The sequence below is a fragment of the Sorex araneus genome, chromosome 4 (assembly GCF_027595985.1).
Source record: "Sorex araneus isolate mSorAra2 chromosome 4, mSorAra2.pri, whole genome shotgun sequence".
Taxonomy (NCBI): Eukaryota; Metazoa; Chordata; class Mammalia; order Eulipotyphla; family Soricidae; genus Sorex; species Sorex araneus.
Window position 1 is genome coordinate 51936360 of NC_073305.1, and position 20891 is coordinate 51957250.

General features: G+C 38.8%; 1 protein-coding gene across 6 annotated transcripts in view; it reads right to left on the reverse strand.

The window, feature by feature from the left end:
- ERC2 (ELKS/RAB6-interacting/CAST family member 2) overlaps positions 1-20891 on the reverse strand; it is a 1118394-nt gene that overhangs the window by 560668 nt on the left and 536835 nt on the right. For all 6 annotated transcript variants that reach the window (XR_008629737.1, XR_008629734.1, XR_008629735.1 and 3 more), the window contains 3 exons: positions 10640-10777; positions 4701-4841; positions 909-1049 (listed from right to left, as the gene is read on the reverse strand). Coding sequence is in view for 1 of the 6 variants with exons in the window: in XM_055134481.1 (XP_054990456.1) it covers positions 909-1049; positions 4701-4841; positions 10640-10777 (420 nt within the window). In the remaining 5 variants the exon portion in view is untranslated. The remainder of the gene's footprint in view (positions 1-908; positions 1050-4700; positions 4842-10639; positions 10778-20891) is intronic.

A 20891-nucleotide genomic window follows, 5' to 3' on the forward strand; every position in this document is an offset into this window, starting at 1 on the left:
CTCCACAGATATGTGATGTTTTCACATCACTATCATCCATATAATATATTTTCATAACTTTAGCAAATAAATCCCCATTCCAGTATGCTATGAATTACACAATTGTCAAATTTTATTACATGCTCTATTTGATTGCTTCAGATTCTTATCCTCTCTTTTGAATGAATTTATAAGTTGTCAAAGGGAAACAAAATGCTTAAACTCATAATGTTATGAGTTTTATGTGAACAATGAGTGCAGACGTACCAAACAACACAGGGAAAGAGTCAAAAGAATGATGCATGACTGGAAATGTGGTCCACAAAAATGTCCAGTTCAGAGAAAACATGTTAATGCTGCAATATAGATGCTATTTTCTTTCCCATAGCTTTTCTGCATACAACCAGCTTTCTTAGAAATCAAAGCCATTTTTGGTCAAGTATAGTCATATCACAGATATTGTATGGAGTTGACTGTGTTAACAAATGTCTACAAACAGCATTATGGGGAAACTTTTGTAAAGCCCTGGAAACAAACATTAACCTACTTCAGAAAGCAGTAAAGTTTATCAACTTATAATGGGATCCCTGAATTCTTTGGTCTGTTTCAAACATTTCCATTTATCTTTTTTGATGGTTAAGATTTGCCCAGAAAGTAATGGCTGAATTTTATAATATTTTTCACTTATATTACTTTCATCTACTTTTTCAAGTTGTTTTCAGACAGGAAACTTAAGATAATTTTTCAGGTTCACAGACAGATTTGATGCAGGCTTCTCAGAACTAAAGTTAAAAGTGTTTAATTAATTCTTTTATCAGCAGGCAGCAAAAGATAAGGGGTTTGTTTCCTTTGAAAAATGTCTCTTCCTTTCCCATTCTGTAAATTCATTGCAAAATGAGACTTATTTTTTTTTCTTAGACATCACTTACCTTTTTTAACTGTGCTTCCAATTTGCTACATTCTTCTTTCTTTTGTTCGATGGCTATTTCTAGAGATTTTAATTTGGAGTCCCTTTTCAGCCCTGCAGAGGCTAATGAAGATGCATGTTCTTTGAGGTCAATTAAACTAGACTGAAAGGAAAAGAACACTAGTAGGTAAAGCACTGCAATTGTTACTAGTTATGTCTTTAGTTTGAATACGAGATTCAATACATAGCAATAAAGTGTGCATTAGAAAGAAAGGGTAAATACAGTCTTACTAAGGTAACAATAGTCTGCTCTGGCCAGGAAATGAAACTTGGCCAGCTAACAGAACTAAGCAGTGTCTAATTGCAGCCGAAGCAAATAGTGTGGTCAATAAATGTATATTTCACATCTCTAAGTCATGCTAATGATGTAAGTCCCAAGGTGGTCTTTACATGTCATGGCAAAACAGACACTCTGAACCTTCCAATTATATTTACTGCTGTCAGGTCCTGCAGACTCTAAGACAAATATGAAAGAAAACACCAACTTTAATAATCCCCCAAAGGCAAATCAAGTACTAAAGAAACATATTATTATGTTTTATCAAATTCCATTTGTTTCACAGAAAAATTAGGGTTATTTTTAGCATCTTCAGTGGGATTAAAGATAAAGTCATTTAAAATTTTATAGTAAATGTTATATTGCAGTCCTCTGTAAATCTAGAGCCAGCAGATATACTGAATCGTCCTATCTCAGACATGAGGTTACCTAAATTGTCCCACTTACCAATCATGTCCAGAAACCAAGAGCTTCCCTGTATGGTTAGAATTTTAAAAAGTAAAGAAAAACACTCGCATATATCACAGAATATACTTTGTTAGCTAAGAACAATGCCCATCAAAAAAGGAAATTGCTAGCTGCGTCTAACTATATGAACTAAAATGTTTAATCAAAAACCAGACATTTCTTTATATTCGTATCTTGCACCACTCAGCATGGAGTGATCCCTCGGTAAGTGCTATTGCCTGGTAATACCTGGCTACTTTATAGGCACTGGAATAACGTTGTTAAGGAAGACACTACTAATACTTCCAAGCAAAGTACTTGAGATAACTCTCTAACGGCCAGTTTAGTTTAGCGCACTGCTAAGGTCAGAAAACTGAAACTCATATTGAACTGAGTGTCTTCTCCATAGTCCTGTGCTACTAGTGGGAAATACAGATCTCTGATTCCAAAAACAATACTCTTTATCTTATCACCTCCACAAAAAAATAGTAAGGGGGCCTTGTAATCCATTACTTTGGTGATGGTGAAGATGATAAGCTCCCTAATGTCAACAATTATACCTGTGCTTCTCTAGAAAGCATTCATTGGCCACTCATTTGTTTATATGTTAACTTAGGCTGACTGTAGTCCACAGGTTATTCAAACACTAATTTTGATGATTCTGTAAAGGTACTTTGGAAATAAACTACAATTAGTTGACATGGGGTAGGTAAGGATATTATTTTGTTATTTGGGAGGGCCTGCTGAGTGCCCTTAAGAGCAGTTCTAGGTTTCTCTAAGAAGAATGTCTATTGTGGACTGAGTTGTCTAACTCTAAGCTGTGAGATTCAAGCCTACCTTCCTGATGGTCTGCCCTACTTCCTGGTCAGCCCTCATGACTGCTAGTTCCTTGCACTAAGCTTCTATTTTTCTTTTAAGTTTTTATTAGTGAATCACTGTGAGGTACAGTTACAAACTTATGAGCTTTCATGTTTGCATTTCATACAGTGATCGTTTACCCATCCCCCCACCAGTGCTCATTCTCCTCCACCAATGATCCCAGTATCCCTCTCACCACCCCTGCCCCATCCCCCACCACCCCATTCTGCCTCTACAGCAGGGTGTTCCCTTTTGTTCTCTCTCCTTTTGGATGTTGTAGTTTGCAATAGAGGTATTGAGTGGCCTTGGTGTTTTGTCTATAGTCTACTTTCAGCTTGCATCTTTCAACCCGAATAGGTCCTCCCAACATTCTCTACTTGGTGTTCCCTTCTCTATCTCAGCTGCCTTTTCCTCCAGCATGTGAGGCCAGTTTCCAACCTGTTGGGCAGACCTGCTGGTCCTTATCTCTACTACTCTTGGGTGTTAGTCTCCCACTCTGTTACTTTATATTCCACAGATGAACTTGCACTAAGCTTCTAATTGGAGTTACATTTATTAATATGATTCTATTTCTCAGGAAGAATCTGAACTGATACAACCTTTCCAAGAGCATTATTATACAAAAAAAATAAATTATTTGCTGAAATGTCTCTCTGGAAAATCACAAGAATGTAGGTTTTATTTTCATTGAAAGCTTATGCTATTCTATGTCATCTATATCTCTTCAATTAGAATTGTCTATTTTGATTTTAAGATACAAATCTATAAATAGTTATTAAAATCAGTAAATAACTCAGCAAATGAAGTTAATGCTTTCTTGTCTTCTACACCGACTAAAATAATTATAGAGTCCAAAGTCTCTCAGTTTGGACTTGGCCACATAACAGGATGATGGAGACTTAAATATTTTATTTTCATATAAAGAGAAATAATTTCTCCAAGACTAATGGATTTAAGTTTTAGTCAATAAGAGTTTTGCTTCTGAGTTCCTTCAAGATTCCTGTTATTATCAATTCTTCCCCTCTTTGACTCCTAAATTAATTTCCAAAGATTCATCAAAACCCAAATAGTTGGGTAGGCAGTGGTAAAGCCCAACAAGGGAAAGCGATCTAGAAGAGTCTTCAGGAAAATTAATAGTTCCTGTGGACAAAAATACAGGTGAGGAAACTGAAAATGGACAATAACACATATTCAGAGTTGTGAATAAAATAATGTGTACTACCATTTCTCATACTTCTGCACCAGAGCACCCATCGGTAGACTAAAGAGGTTTTGTATATTTTCAGTGTATGGGTGTAGCCTAAGACATCCTCCATATCTCACACAAAATTTCTTTTAAAATAAACTATTGTACTTTAAAAATGAAAGTAAAATATGCATTTATATTCATTTTTACAACTGCATAAAAATAATGTTTCAGATTATCAAGCATAACATAAAAAAGATATTCCAGACACAAAGTCACACTTAGTCTGCCCCTTTATGTCATTATGTGACCTCATTTTATAATTTGAGTTATATTAATCTCCTTGAGAAACACAAATGAAAATGAAGTATTCAATAGAACTACTAGCATGTCACTCATTCCCAACAGAATAGATCAGTATTATTATCACTAAATTATTATTATTATTATTATAAATGCTGACATTGTTTTCATTATCAGAAGCTTAAGATCATGAGACACTGAGGAAAAAAAATCTTTTAAGTTACACAAATGCAATGAAGCATCAGGAAAGTTTCAAGGAGCTAAATTATATGCAGTTAGTGGAACAGAACAAGGGGAATGTTGAAGAGAGCTATTGTAAATATTCTCATCTGTCGGGGCTAGGGCCATAGTACAGATGTAGGGTGTTTTTGTCTTGCATGTGGCCAACCTGGGTTTAATCCCCAGCATTCTGTATGGTCCCTTTGGCATCACCAGGAATAATTCCTAAGTGCAGAGCCAGGAATAACCCCGAGTAACACTGGGTGTGACCCAAATGGCAAATATATATATATGCATATATACACACACATATATATATGTATCATCTGAATTAATAAACCTTCTTGAAAAGGAAAGGTTCCCAAGGTTTTCTACATTCACTCAAAGTCTGTAGTTGATACAGGCTGAATGAGTATATGTTCATTAGTATTATCAATGTGGCTTTTTTGTTTTTCCATGCTCACCTCTTTCTCAGTCAGTTCAGCTTGTAAAGCATTGACCTTTTCTTTAAGGTCTTTGTTCTCTTTTCGGAAGGATTCTATCTCTTCTAGCCTTTCCCGGTCATCTCTCTCTCGCTGTTCTTTCAAACGCTCAATTATTCTCTCCTATAATTGGAAAAAGAGAGAAAAAGAGAGAAAGAGTTAGAGAGAGAGCAAGTGAGCAAGAGAGAGAGAGAGAAAGAGAGAGAGAGAGAGAGAGAGAGAGAGAACCAGTAAGAATTCATCGGCATATATGCCACCGCACTCAATAAAAGGAAATTAGAGACAATATATCTAAGCAATGCTGTAAGAACTGACACAAAATATTAAAAATTGGAATTGTGAGGCGAGGCTGAAGATCACAGCAACTGGATATGTCTTTTCATCTTACAATAAAAGCTAGCATGATCAATCTGCAAAGGATTCAAGCTCTAAGACTATTCTTGGTCCATGCTGGTGCCATTAACGTTCCAAGAGCTGTACTACAAAAAGAAGGCTCTAGACTGTAGACTTAAGCAAACTTTGTATGGGCAAGAGGAAGAAGAAAAATCAAAGTTGGACTCCACCTTCTTTGCTTCAATTTCCATTAAGCATCAAAAAACTGCTATTGGTTCCTGAAGATTATTCCTTAGATCATTGTGAGAAAGGGGGTCAAAGTGTGAGATGACCTAGGCCTTCCAGAGTTTAGTGTAGTAGCACTCAGAGTGATAACAGGAAACAGAATAAAGTTGACTGGATAAGTTATTTTCTGGTATGCCTAGAAATATTTGTTTACAGAGACAAAGAACATAAGAACTCTATCCTGTTGGAAGCATGCGCCTTGAGAGGGTTGGGAATAGGACAGGAAAAGAGCAACACCTATGGTGGAGAGAAGCATTCAACCAGGAGGAGTAGGTGGTGCTGAATAGTGGTAGTGTTATGTATGAAACGGTATCAGCAATAGTGCTGTAAATGGCATTGCAAAAATGTATTTAAAAAAAAAACTTTTATAGAAGACTACTGGAGCAATAGCACACCGGGTAGGGCATTTGCCTTGCACTTGACCGACCGGATTTGATTCTTCCGTCCCTCTCAGAGAGCCCGGCAAACTACTGAGAGTATCCCGCCTGCATGGAAGTGCCTGGCAAACTACCCGTGGCGTATTCAATATGCCAAAAACAGTAACAACAAGTCTCACAATGGAGACGTTACTGGTGCCCGCTTGAGCCGGATGACAGTGCTACAGTACTACAGAAGACTACTGTGTGGGAAGCAAATGGCTGTGTAGAGGTGGGGGGGGGCATTCATGGAGGGAAGTGGACAATAGTGAAGGGGTGAAGGGCTCGATGTCGAACATTGTATATCTGAAAATAAATCATGAATATCTTTGCAATTTCATGATGACTAAATAAAAATAAATGAATAAATAAATGTGTGTTCACTTCCGTATTCTTTCAGTGGCATCTTGGTAATCATAGAAAATGTTTAAAATTTCAGTGGTAAGAAATGTAGAGTGTTGGAACACTGTAAAACTGAAACCCAACTATGACCATCTCTGTAACTCTGTATGGTTACTCAATTTAAAAAAAGAGAGGGGGGTTAAAACTGCATTTAAGAATCCTCCTATGTCTTTTACACCCTTATAAATACATAGTTCAAGAAAATATTTGATACATTGGACAATTGTAAAATAGTGCTTGATGCAAAGGGAAGTTATTCTAAACACTGTGATATCTAAAGTCTGTGATTTAAGTTCCCCTAGGGAAGTAACTGTTCTACCCAAATGACAACAGTTTATGCTTCCAAAGCTTTCAGGGAAGGAAAAAGCACTGTGATTTGCAATTATTTAAAAAACACTTTAAAATAAATTATTATAATAATGGGGCAGAAACTGAAAATAGAACAAATGAGTACACTAATTGCCTACATGAATATTTGTTTTTTCTTGAATGTAAGTACAGTTATGACATCAGTAAGTGAATGGTTATATTATCTACAAAATAGGGAAATGGTTTCAGTATATAGAAAGTACCTCAAGGCTTTTAATGATTTCAGCAAAGAAACCCTCACTATCTTTTGCCTATATTTACTCTAAACGCTCTCAAATGGCACAAGCCTTGTCCATCCCATAACTCTACCACATGTCTACTAGAATGATGTTTTTAAACTCACAACTGACCATGCCACCTTACTCTTTGGAAACTTAAGGAATCACTCTGGCCATACATGTAGCAAAGACTCCTACTTGACTCTCCTCATGGCTTCACCGAGTGCCTGTCTCACAGATAACTTCCCAAAGGGCAAAATTTAGGTCTCTCTTAACTCAGACCTGGACAAACTCTCTGACATGTAACATGCAATTATAAAAAGATGATGGAAGGTATAAAAACTCAAGGTTCACCTTGACATCAAAGCAAAGGAAATCAAGTTAAATATGTGTGTTAACACACAGAAGGTGTCAGAATCATTTGGAAAGCAGATTGCTCTAAGCACTTATACTATTGTCTGAGAATTGATGACAAAAAAAATCAGCAAGCACTATGTTTTTAAGTGTTATTGATGATTCAATACTACGAAATATTTCTCCGTCAATCACAAAACTAATCTAACTGTCAGCCACACAGGAGCAGATGTCAAAAACATGTGTTAAAAAGCCCTAATATGCCATGATCTACTTGATTAACAACTAACTTGCAGAAATTTCAACAATGTGTTCTTGTTTTAGTCTTATTTGCATTGGCAAGTGTTCCTTGCACACTGATCTGGCTCTACACAGGTCTAATCTATTTGCGCTTTATCACCGGGAAGGGACGAATTGCAGTAGCCTCCAGCTCTGCTATCTGCCTTTCTGAACTCCTTATCTGCTATGTGGCTACAGCCAGGCTTGGCTGGACCAGTTTTAAAAATACTGTGGGTTCTGTCTCCTAAGCTTCTGTGTGTTGATCCTAGAAGTAGTCATACTCAATCTTAACTTGCTAAGTGGCATTTTTTTGCAAGTTGAATATTTAAATAAGTTCCTAGAAATAAAAAGGATTAAGACACTTTCTGGTATGTCACTGGGCAAACTAAATGGTGAGCAGTGCCTAACATTCTATTCATTGCTCCAAAGACAGCAAACAAGTATTCTCAAGAAATGACACATACAATTAAATGTGGATAAATAGAAAACTCGTGAGGAAAATGGCATTAAAGGTGATGATGACTTGTTAAAAGCACAATGATCAGGTTTGAGTTTCCGTTCCCTTCTATCCCTCTGCACTAATGTTTGCTTCAGATGATGTTTGCTTTCCACATGATGGGCTGGAGCGATAGCACAGTGGATAGGGCGTTGGCCTTGCATGAGGCAAACCCCGGGTTTGATTCCTCTGTCCCTCTCAGAGAGCCCGGCAAGCTACCAAGAGTATCTCCTCACCCGCACAACAAAGCCTGGCAAGCTACTTGTGATGTATTTGATATGCCAAAAACAGTAATGAGAAGTCTCACAGTTTGTTGTGAGACATTACTGGTGCCCGCTCGAGCAAATCGATGAACAACAGGAGGACAGTGCTACAGTGCTACAGTCCAAATGATGCAAAAAAGTCCCACACAAGGACCAAGGTGGACCATAGGTGGGTCTCTGGAATTCCCTGTTGAGAAGTTAGCATTGCTATGATTGATTAATGATGTCTTTCCAGGGTACAGAAAGGGCAACGTTTCATCTTCAGACAAGTCATTTCACCTTACCAAGCCCATTTCACATCAAATGGAAAAGCATAGCTTTAGTGTTCCCCAAAGTGTAATCCTCTAACCATTTTATGTGAGAATCACTGGATAGGAATCTTTAAAACCACAGGTTCCATAGCCGAGCGATTAAATCAGAATTCCTAAGAAATGGAACCCAATAAACTATTTTTAAATTTAAATTTTGTTCTGTTGTTGTTTTTGTTATGGGGTCACACCCAGTGCTGCTCACGGTTTATTCCTGGCTCTGCACTCAGGAACCACTCCTGATGGACAGGAGAGCTTATGGGATGTTGGAGATCAGACCCAGGTCAATCACGTGAATGGTAAGCTACAACAAATTTTAATATATCTCTGGTCACAGAAAACTATATTATTAAAAGTCCCCTAGGAGATAAGATTATTTGTAGATAGAAAAAATTTGACAGCTACAGCAATAGTATAGCAGGTAAGGTGTTTGCCTTTCATGTGGCCAACCTGGGTTTGATCCCAAGTATCCCATATGGTTCCTTGAACCCACCAGGAGTTATCCCTGAGCTTGATCCCCAGCATCTTATATGGTTCCCTGAGCCCATGAGGAATAATCACTGAGTGCAGAGCCAAGAGTAAGCCCTGAGCATTGCCAGGTGGGAGGAGGAAGAGGAGGAGGAGGAGGAGGAGGAGAAGGATAATGGTTCAGAATAAACTACTGGCTCAACCAATTGTATGACTTCATTCATTCAGAGTAATCTTCCCTGATGTAAGTCAGAAATAACCCCCTGAATGATTTCCCTGAAGAGTCAAAGTAAAGTAGTGTTCTCTTTTTAGCAGCCCAAATAAAATTCATTCTCCTCCTCATACCCTCCTCCAGACCCCCAGTGTCCATGTCCCTGGCTTGTTCTTCCTCTAGAGAGCAAGAAGTTTCCTTCCTTCCTATAGTCAATCTTTCTGAATGCCTTCTCCATAATCCCTTCTGTGACCCCCTTCCCTAAGCACCTCCAAGGGGCACTTTAAGCACACTCCTTGCTTTATTTGTTTTTATACAAAGCAACACCCCCCAAAATCCAGGCATTTTACTTATTTATGATTTTATTTATCTAGAGGGAAGGTTTTTACCCATTCTCTTTGTCACATGGTTGGGTCTCATTCAGTATCCACTGAGCACCCCTTACCATAGGAAGTCTGCAAGGCTCTGTGGGAGACTGAAAGAGATCTGGGAAGTTCACGATCTTCATGAGAACATACTGGAGAATATTACACCTAGAGGCTTCCCTGAAGATGATATTAATAAAATAACAAGAGCTATAACTTACGATTCCTACTTTTAAAAACACTATACATGAATGCATTTTACTCCAAATATAATCTTCTGAGGTAAGTACCATAATTCTCCCCTTCACAAATGAAGAAACTCAAGCAGGAAGAAGTTAAATCATTTGTCCAAATTAATAAGTGTCAGAACTAGGATCTGAACCCAGACAATGCATATTCTTGACATATGTGTAAAAAGGATTCTCAGGAAAGCCTGAGAATATGGCAGGTAGGGTGTTTGCCTAGTATGTGGTCATCCAGGTTCAATCCCCAGCACTCCACATGGACTACACCAGGAGTGATCCCTAAGCATAGTCTGGAGTGTGCCACCCCTTCAAAAAAAAAAAAGAGTATCAGTAGCTTTTTTTTATCATATTTTATCATATTTCTTCTCTGGAGAAATAAATCAGAAAAATCGGGAGAGTATCAGTCTAGGCTATGTAACAACAGAAGGAAAATATAGGGAGGGGAGAGAGAGAGAATGAAGTAGAAAGAATAGGGATAAAAGGGAAATGGAGGGTAAGGGACCAAGGAGGAAGGAAGGAAGGAAAGGAGGCAAGAGGAAGTGAAGGAGCAAGGTAGAATAAATAGAGTGAGGGAAGGAGATGAGAGGAAGACAGACGCAAAGAAGGCAGGTACAGATGTAGATGGTCAACTAAGAGTCCTATCAGATGATGGGACAAACAATTAAGGATTTCTGCTTTGATCCTCCTAAGAGTAATGATGAGTTAGTGGTGGTGGTTCGGCATAAACAAAGGTGATGTGATCAGCTAGGATTTTAAAAAGACAACCTGACTTCTTCAGTGTTGCCAAGCTTCTACCTGAAGGGGTTAAGCTGGGAGTGAGAGTCCAGTCTGAATGGGGTGTGTGAGCTGCCTGGAGAGACAAAGGCCTGTTTCAATGTACTTGAATACTGGACTCTAACACAAGCTCACCTTCTCAGACAGCGCCTCCTCCAGAGTCGCCAGTGCAGTGTCGGTGTTACTGGAATCTGTCTGCAAACTCTTCACTCTGTCCTTCAGATTGGTCAGTTGCTTGTCTTTGTCCCTAAGCTGTTCTTGCAAGTTTTCAATCTGAAAGTCAAAAAAAAATTTTTAATGCATTATTTTTGTGACATATACCTGAAGAGGACCTGACAAGAAAAATGGGCCAGAGATTATATATGCAGGATTTACATATCATATGCATTCAGTGAAGAGATATGCCTTGGAAGCCCATTCTGCACCACAAACCATATCAGTCTATGGCAGGCCCTGTGTAGTCATTCACTTACTCTTTTATTCAGTATTAAATACTGTGATATGCCAAATGTTGTCAAGTGGTTGTTTCAAAGTAACCACATGAAAAGCCAAGTAGGTTATCACCAGTAGACTGTTAATGGGAAGAACTTGTGATATAAATCAAATGTAACAAGTACTAAACACTCCATTTGGCAACTAAGTCATGTGTTGGCAACCAACCAGCCACTTTTATCCGCTATCTGCAGCCTGAAATAAACACACCAAATAGCCGATTATAACGCCTGCACTGGAGCCGCAGCAAGGGCCTTCTCCCGAGCACTGAGGACATTATCATTCATGTTTTTATGCTCTGCTTTCAAACCACGTACTTCTTATCTAAGGATTTTTAAAAAGCTCCACTGTACAAACAATTTATTCATATTAAGGGTTTTTAAATGACAAGGAAAAAAAGCAGTACAACTCTGAGATAAGTCCATTCAAAATATTTGTGTTCTGCACCCAGGCTTTCTCAGGAAATCATTCCAAATGCATGTTTCACAATCTGTGACTCAAAGAAAATTTCAGATTGATTCATTTAGCTTGACTCTGCAATGGCAATGCAAATAGAAACAGCAGTAGCAACAATAATGAGGAGGAGGAGGGGGAGGAGGAAGAAGGAAGGAGGAGGAAGAGAAGGAGGAGGAAGAAGAAGAAAAAAAGGAGTGCACAGAGGTGACTGCAGTAGCAGCATCACAATAGCCCCAAGTGCAAATGATGGCGCAGCTGGCCCTTGGCCCTTGGCCATGAAACTTGTTTATTTTTTTCAATGGTTTCAATAAAGTAGATTATGGAGTTAAGCATTTTTCTTTCATTTTTCATTCCCATCTTCTGCCTTCTTTCTTTTTCTCTGCCTCTTCATCCTGTTCCTTCTTTTTTTGCTACTTTTTTTTTTGCTTTGATAGACATTCTGGATATTTAGGTTGTAGGTCCCAAACAACTTAAATAATCAAAACTAACCCCCCAAAAGCAAATAATTTATCAAAATGCCACGAGCTGCTATCCAGCTACAACTGTGAGAATTCAGTTCCACCATGGAAAACACAAGAACTCCAAAAGCATAATCATCTGCAGTCAAAACAAAGGCTTCCTCCATTCCAGACAAGTATTCATGCAGTTCCACAACAGTATAAGCAAATATTTTTGTGAATAAGAATATGGATGACTAATGTCACAATGATAGCTGTTAAAAAGAAGTTAGTAGCTCAGAAGACTGAATCTTGCACATCAAGTTTACGTTGTTATTTTGAATGTATCCACATGCACGCAAACATTTGTGTAGACGTAAGTGTGCAAAATCATGGTGATTCCAAACAGACTGTTTTTGGATAACTCCTTGCTCCTTCCTCGAGCCCCCCCACCTACCTTCACTGAGAGACACTGCCCCAAACAGGAGAAGAGTATGCAGTGTGCAGTGGTGGGGATTTGGGGTGCTCTCGGGAACAGAAAAAGAAACAAGTTCTAGAAGACTAACTGTAAGTCTATGATAGGGCTTCTCCCACCGCTCCCTCACTTTGGACTTTACAAATAAGGAATTTGAAGACCCAAATTTCTATCAGCATTAGACAGAAGCTAAGAACTGGAAGAATGTGGACTGCTGAGATGTGGGCATGTGTAAGTAACTCATCCCTTTATCTCATATTGAAGACCCCTGCAGAAGTGTCCATCATACAACAGGCAAGAGGTTTGGAAGTGCAATCATTTATACAGTTAGGGTTGTGCTACCTAAGGAAATGTACAAAATTATTAGTGGTTACAGCATCTGGCTCCACTTCAAAAATTTTCACAAAAAAATCACTAAGAAGAAACAGAAGATGCAGAATGGTAAGGGGACTATACCATAACTTGTAAAGAAATAATAGCATAATAAAGGCGTGAGCATGTATCACATTTATCACTGGGACCTTATAAAGTAAGATCTTCCTGAGAGGTTTGAGCTGCCACTCCATCACGACTGGATCAGAAGAAACCAGCCTCAATGAAGTCATAGATGTACCCTCAGAACAAACCACTGGAGAGGGTGGCAGGCCAGGAGAAGAGAGCTGAGGCCTGGAGGTCAGCCCTACCAAAATACTAATGGCTTCAAGATGACGCTTAAAGTCCCAGACCTGAGTCAGAAGAAGGTCAATACCCAGAGTGAAGATTTTAGGAGTCCCTCGGGGCAAAAGCAATTATTGGCCAAACAGCCACAGACTCCTTGAATCCAAATTTGCTTCCCCTCCCATCTAGTCCCAAGCTCTACCAGAGGAACCTTCCTATAACTCAGCTCTGATTGTCCTAGAGCTCTCCAGCAACTCCCTACTGCTCTTCAGAGAGAGGACAAACTCCCAACTATCATACATGAAGGCTACAGCAGGCCACCAGAATCTCTGACCACCCCCCATTGGATGCTCTGCTTTTGAAACTCCCAGGCAGCCTGCATTTTCCCAGAACCGTACTCTTTACAGTCTACCCAAGATTGCTACTTGCTCAGTTTGGAACCCTCCTCCCACACCAAAACTTTTTCCCTCTACCCTGTTAGATATCAATGCATTGATCACCTCCTCCACTAAACTTTCTTTGACCCCCCACCCTCATACACCTCCCATTATAGGTATCACTGTATCACTGTCATCCCGCTGCTCATCGATTTGCTCGAGTGGGCACCAGTAATGTCTCCATTGTGAGACTTGTTGTTACTGGTTTTGGCATATCGAATATGCCACGAGTAGCTTGCCAGGATACTATCATGATCGTTGGGAGTTTGTCCTCTCACTGCCGTGGGGGCAGGATACTCTCGGTAGCTTGCTGGGCTCTCCGAGAGGGGCAGAGGTATCAAAACCGGGTTGGCCATGTGCAAGGCAAATGCTCTACCTGCTGTACTATTGCTCCAGCCCATTGAGGACATTATTTAAAGTTAAACAGTCGCCCATTAAAAGACAAATATCATCTGATTCCATTAGAGAAATCACAATAGTAGAGACCAAAAATTGAATGGCCCTCACCAGAGGTCGAGGTAGGGAAGAATGAATATTATAATTCGATGGATTTGTTTCAGTTTTATGAGGTGAAAGCAATATTAGGGATGGATGGTGCTTTTAATTTCTTCTTCGTGCAATCCAGAGCTGAAGGGACTCAGTTATCGTCTGCTTCAGTCTCTTCCTTTTAGGCAAGGTGCTCTCTTTAGTGTGCCTTTCTTCCTTCTTTCATTTAATAAATATATGTACTATTTCCAACCCTGGTTGTGGTCAGAAATATAACAGTGAGCACAAGCATCTAAATCTGAGACGAAGAAGTAAAGTTCTTAGTATTTGATTATGGTATGATCAAAATCAATGGCCTAAAGAGTCCATAGAAGTTGGCCGCAGAGATAATAAGCAGGTTAAGTGAGTTGGGCAAAACTCTTCTCTTAATGGAACTCCCACCATTCACACCATCACTGTCACTGTCATCCCATTGCTCATAAATTTGCTCAAGTGGGAACCAGTAACATCTCTCACTGAGAGACTTATTGTTACTGTTTTTGGCATATCCAATATGCACGGGTAGCTTGCCAGGCTCTGCCGTGAGGGCTCCATACTCTGGGTAGCTTGCCGGGCTCTCCGAGAAGGGCAGAGAATCCAACACACGTTGGCCGAGTGAAAGGTGAACGCTCAACTGCTGTGCTATCGCTCCAGCCCATTCACACCATAGAGACAAATAAGTAAAGAGTTGATTTTTAGAAGTATCTGAAAAGTGAGAATTAAGAGATTTACCTATAGAGGACTGGAGTAGGGCATTTGCCTTACACATGGCCAACCTGGGTTTGATTCCTCCATCCCTCTCAGAGAGCCCGGCAAGCTACTGAGAGTATCCCACCCGCATGGCAAAGCCTGGCAAGCTACCTGTGGTGTATTCGATATGCCAAAACCAGTAACAGCAAGTCTCAAAATGGAGACGTTACTGGTGCCCACTCGAGCAAATCAATGAGCAGCGGGATGACAGTGATACAGTGAAACCTATAATGGGAGGTGTATGACGGTCGGGGTCAGGGAAAGTTTAGTGGAGGAGGTGATCAATGCATTGATATCTAACAGGGTAGAGGAAAAAAAAGTTTTGGTGTGGGAGGAGGGTTCCAAACTGAGCAAGTAGCAATCTTGGGTAGACTGTAAAGAGTACGGTTCTGGGAAAATGCAGGCTGCCTGGGCGTTTCAAAAGCAGAGCATCCAATGGGGGGTGGTCAGAGATTCTGGTGGCCTGCTGTAGCCTTCATGTATGATAGTCGGGAGTTTCTCCTCTCTCTGGAGGGCAGTGGGGAGTTGCTGGAGAGCTCTAGGACAATCAGAGCTGAGTTATAGGAAGGTTCCTCTGGTAGAGCTTGGAGACTAGATGAGAGGGGAAGCAAATTTGGATTCAAGGAGTCTGTGGCTGTTTGGCCAATAATTGCTTTTGCCCCGAGGGACTCCTAAAATCTTCACTCTGGGTATTGACCTTCTTCTGACTCAGGTCTGGGACCTTAAGAGTCATCTTGAAGCCATTAGTATTTTGGTAGGGCTGACCTCCAGGCCTAAGCTCTCTTCTCCTGGCCTGCCACCCTCACAGTGATACAGTGAATGTCCTCAATGTTCACCCAAGTTATTGTCTGTGTCAAAATTTCCTTTCTTTTTAAGGCTGAGTACTATCTCATTGTATGTACACACCACATTTTATGTATCCATTTATTTGTCTATCAGTTAGAAAACTGTGGCGTTGAAGTTACCTCATTATGTGCATTTATTTATTTCTCCTTTCATTTCTATCAGTTTTCATTTAATATATCTTGAAGGTCCTTTAATCAGGTGAATACACACCTAGGATCATGATGTTTATTGAAGGAAGTACATATTTTATTATCACATAATGTCACCATTACCCCTAGAAGTTTCTTTGAACTGAAGTCTATTTTATATGATTTTAATTTACTTAATCTTCCTTAAAAAACAATGTGAGACTGGAGAGATAACTCAATGAGCTGAGCTAACTGTCTACAGCATACTTGGTTTTATCCCCATACTGCATGGACCCCCCAAGAACTGCAGGAAGTGACCCATGAGGACAGAGCCGGGAGAACCCCTGACATCACTCAGTTTGACCCCAACAAAAACAACCAAAAAAGTAGTGTTAGATTTTAATTAGATGAAGTAATTAAAATTAAAGATGTATCTGTTCCTGTTATTTTACTTTCAACCTTCTTATTTTGTTTTGTTGAAGTGAATTCCTTAAAGACAGCATATAATTTGTACATTGCTTAAAAATCCACTCTTTCAATTTTTCCATAGCAATTATATTTTGACCATTTATATAAAGTAATTTGACATGTTAGGGCTTATTTTATTGTAGTTTTGTTTTGTCCTCTCATTCACTCCTAAGTTTACTTGAAATAGTTTTAGACTTCCATCATCATTTCTTTTTACTATTTGTGAGAATATAGTTCGCATTATCTTTACAATTGTTGTATGTGGTGCAATTTACACATGCAACAAGTCACAGTCTACTATATAAAGACATTGCTACCACTAGATTACTGAAATTATACATATTTATGATCCTTTCACCTTCCTGATGCTTTCCCCCAATTTTATTATATTTTTATAAAATTGTTCATAATAATTTATTACATTCAATATTTCAACACCAATCCCACCACCATAACACCTTCCCACCACCATTATTTTGAATATTCCCACTACTACCCAAGCCTGTCCAGGCCCTAAATAATCTATTTTGTATGATATGTTATGAATAATGCAATAAAACTGATCCAAAAAAGTTTCCTTAGAGGAAAATGTGTGAAGATTGTTGTATCTCACACTAAAGTCATCAGGCTCTTGTATAAGAGATTATTAACATGTTGTTACATGTTCATCCTTGTTCCAATATTTATTTATTTATTTATTGAAAAGATCAATTCCCTTCTACCTTAACCCTATCACATGTGCTGTGCTACTCTTGGTATACCTGTTGAGTATGAAATCTCACACGGTCAAGCTTTTTAATAGGCTGATACAACTAGAGATGACTTTGGGATCTGGAAGCATCTCTACAGGGTTTTGCTCTCTTTCGAGATTTATTTGTGAGTCTCTGGATATTGCACCGGTGGCAATTCTTCGCTATGACCACCAGGCTCCAGGTAAGACAGGAAAATGGGGGACACTTTCCCCACTTTTAAAATTCATTTATTTCCTTATCCCCAGAACTACACCAAGTCCAATACAGATTTTTGTTTCAAATTTAAAAGAGCATAGAGTTTATTGTTTTTATCTTTATTTTTTATCTTTACCTTTTCTTATTCTGCTTCTTTTTGGAAGATGTAAATCTTCCTTTGTGTTCTTTCTTTAGTCATTTTTTAAGGGTAGATGTGCTAAAGACAAATACTCCATTTTTCTTGGTTTGAAAATGTCTTTATTTCCCTCTTCATTACTGACAGAGAATTTGTGGCTGAAATTGGTTTCTTCCTTTCTGCACTTAAAATATGTGCCAAATCCATCTGACCTCCAAGACTTCACATTAGAAAACCACTATCATTAACACTGGTGTTCGTTCTATAAGTATTAAGTAGTTGCTTTCTGGGTCATTTTTTGTTTTGCATTATCTTTAGCTTTAAGAGGTTTAATTATGATGTGTCTTAACACAGATTGCTTTAGGTTTATTCATCTTTTCAATCTGTAGGTTTCTATCTTCTGCTAAATTTGACGTTTTTATCACTATTACTTCCTCAAACACTTGTTCAGGTCTATGTTTTTCCTCCTCTCCCTCTGATGATATGTTAATCGTTTGGCTATTGTCCCACAAGTCTCTGAACACTGCTCATTTATATCCCAGACTCTTTTTCTCATTGCTCACACTGAGTCCGCCTATCCAGATTCATTCTAATTCCTGTCTTTCTTATTCTATTATAAATCCTTTCAGTGAGGCTGGCTATCCTTTCCAAATTCTAAGGTCCATTATAATTACTTAATCAATTTTGGGATACTTGTTTTATTTTTGCTGGACACTATAATATCTAAATCATTTTGGAGTGGGCATTGTCTTTTCTAACTCAAATCATGGTTCTTCTGGGTCATTTGACAAGGAAACTTTTTTTAATGCACCCTGAATTTAGATATACAAATAAAGCTTGATTTTTTTTGTTCTTACTCATACTTTCTATTTTATCAAGAAAGTATCCTGTTTTAATTTGCATGTGAGTCCCTGGCTTGCTGACATCAGAGTGACTTGCTAATTCCAGGGGCTTGGGGACTAGGTATAAATTGGATGCCCTAGCTATACTGATGAAGTTGCTATGGCCAAGCTGGGCTTACCCCTTTGGGTACATGTGAACAGATGGATGGGAATGCTCACTCAGTTCTATTGGCAATGTTCCTCTGGATAGACTGAGCCACAACAATGCCAGAGGTAGCAGGCATGCCCTCCTTTCCTTCCACTCACCTCTCTCATTCCCCATCTCTCACTCTCTCCTTCCGATCTTCTTTCCTTTTTTTTCTTTTTAATCTCATCCATTTCTATTGGGAACTTATGCGTGTTAGGGTCTTCCAGTGCCCCTGGCAGACATATATGAGGGATAAATGAAATCCCAAGCACTTGCCATAGGGTCTTTAATTTCTGAGTCCCCTTACAACTCCTCCTTCCTTGCCACCTTTTCTAATCTTTCTGTGACTGTCTGCTAAATTCTTTCCAGACAACCTAAATTAAGTTATACGTAGAGAACAGCAGTGGAAATAAGTGCATTTAAGTCATCTCATCGCAGAACTGGAAACCATTAAAAAATGCTTTTGATAAATGGATTACTTCATTTGCTCTTCAAAAATCCCATCCGTGATTTAAAAAGAAAAGAAGCAAAGTAACTTGTTTTAGGTGATCGAGACAATTAGTGGAGAAGGGAGAATTTTCACTATTTATACTCAGAATGTCTGAATACACAGAACCTGTTTCAGCTTCTTCTAGCCACCTGGGAGCACTTTGGAGCAGCAGGCAGTGCCCTCTTCCTGTCCCCTTCCTGTGTGGGTCCCCACAAGAGAACACTTCCTGCCAACCAAGAAAGGGGAAGGGAAAAACAAAGTCTAGTGGGGGAGTCTGGTAGTTCCCACACTTGCCACCTTCATTTTACTCCCAAGTGGCATGAAGCTACATGGCAAGTAAATCCAAACAAATTCAAGTAAACTTGCTGTGTTGCTACATAGTCTTTTGACCAAAATGCCAAATATAGGCTGAAGATAAAGAACACATCTTTTTTCTTCTTTCTCTCTTACCCCTCAGCTATATTTTTTATGTTGGGAGCTGGTCCATAGTAGACTCTCAGTAATACTTCTTTGACTATTAACAAAATGAACTGTAGCACTGTCGTCCCGTTGTTCATCGATTTGCTCCAGCGGGCATCAGTAACGTTTCCATTGTGAGACTTGTTGTTACTGTTTTTGGCATATCGAATACGTCACGGGTAGCTTGCCAGGCTCTGGCGTGCGTGTGGGCAGGACACTCTCGGTAGCTTGCCGGTCTCTCTGAGAGGGACAGAGGAATCGAACCTGAGTGGGCCGCATGCAAGACATATTCCTTACCCACTGTGCTATCGCTCCAGCCCCACAAAATGAACTAGTCCTTTTTAAATACTGGACTGGCTTCAGCACAAATTACCTCCTGTCAGACAGTGTGCTAGGAACAGATAACCACATCATGACACCCTGTGGAGTATTTGTGATACTACACTCTGTAAATTCTGCCACAGCCCATACAAATGAATTGGGAGGAAGCAGGAAAGAAAACGGTTGTCAATATTTAAGGAACCAAAATATGCTTTTTATCATCAGCAGTCTGACCCAAAAGGATAATCACTCAAAAAGTGCCTGTTTACCATACTTGGTGCTATGTGAATTCCAAAGCATTTATATGATTCCCTTTCTTTTAAAACTAAAAGTCCCTTAATTTTAAAATGTGAACCATGCCCTAACCAAGACAGTATGTTCCCGGATAGTATGGAATTTTGCTCAATTTCTCCCTTAGACGCAAAATGGATAGGCAGCAAATTTGAAACATCCCCAAATTGTTTTACGATGAATCCTCCTGAAAACATCCAATAACAAAATGACAGGCAAAGTTCAAAGGAAGAATCTAGAAAAAAGTGCTCTGTAGAAGTACTGATAAATTATTATTGTAGGCAATATCATCATGGTTTGCAAACCATGGATAAAGCTATTAATGGGTAGCAGGGTTGTTGTTAGGCCTACTGCCCCTTGAATAGGAAAACTCAATATCATGAAAGCTCAGTTCTACTAAAAATCATGATAGAGAGAATATTGTACTTTTGTTCTCATGTCTTTATCACAAAATATCTTTTTCATATTTTATAGTCCCCTAAGTGAAAGTAAAAGATAGTATTCAGAAGGAAATCACACACAAGCACTCAACATAAAATAATTCTTATGTCACTAATTTTGTCTGAAAGTAACATCTACATATATTACATAAATTTTTTATCAGGTTTTACCCATGCACACACCTTTTATTTTATGGATTTATTTATTCAATAGTCTCCGATATCAGAAACACTGATGTGCTTATTGGAACACATGAAAATCACTTGAAAAGATGAATTTTTTAAAATTATAAGGTAAATAAAAAATAATCTTATATAATGTTTAAATATAAAAATCATATGTAGATTTTGATTTTGAGAAATAATCAATATGCCAAGGTTTGTGTGTACATTTTCCTACTATATATATGTATATGCATTAATTTTGCATTCTAAAATTCTATTTCTAAACTCAAACTTCAGTTAGCAAGAAGGTGCTTGCTTTGTTGCTACATAACGTCAACGCTGTAATTCAATTGTGACTAAACTTAAGTGTTAAGTATGTCATCTGATCTTTGACTATTTAAATAATGCATATTTTAGTAATTAAAAATTTCCATCAAG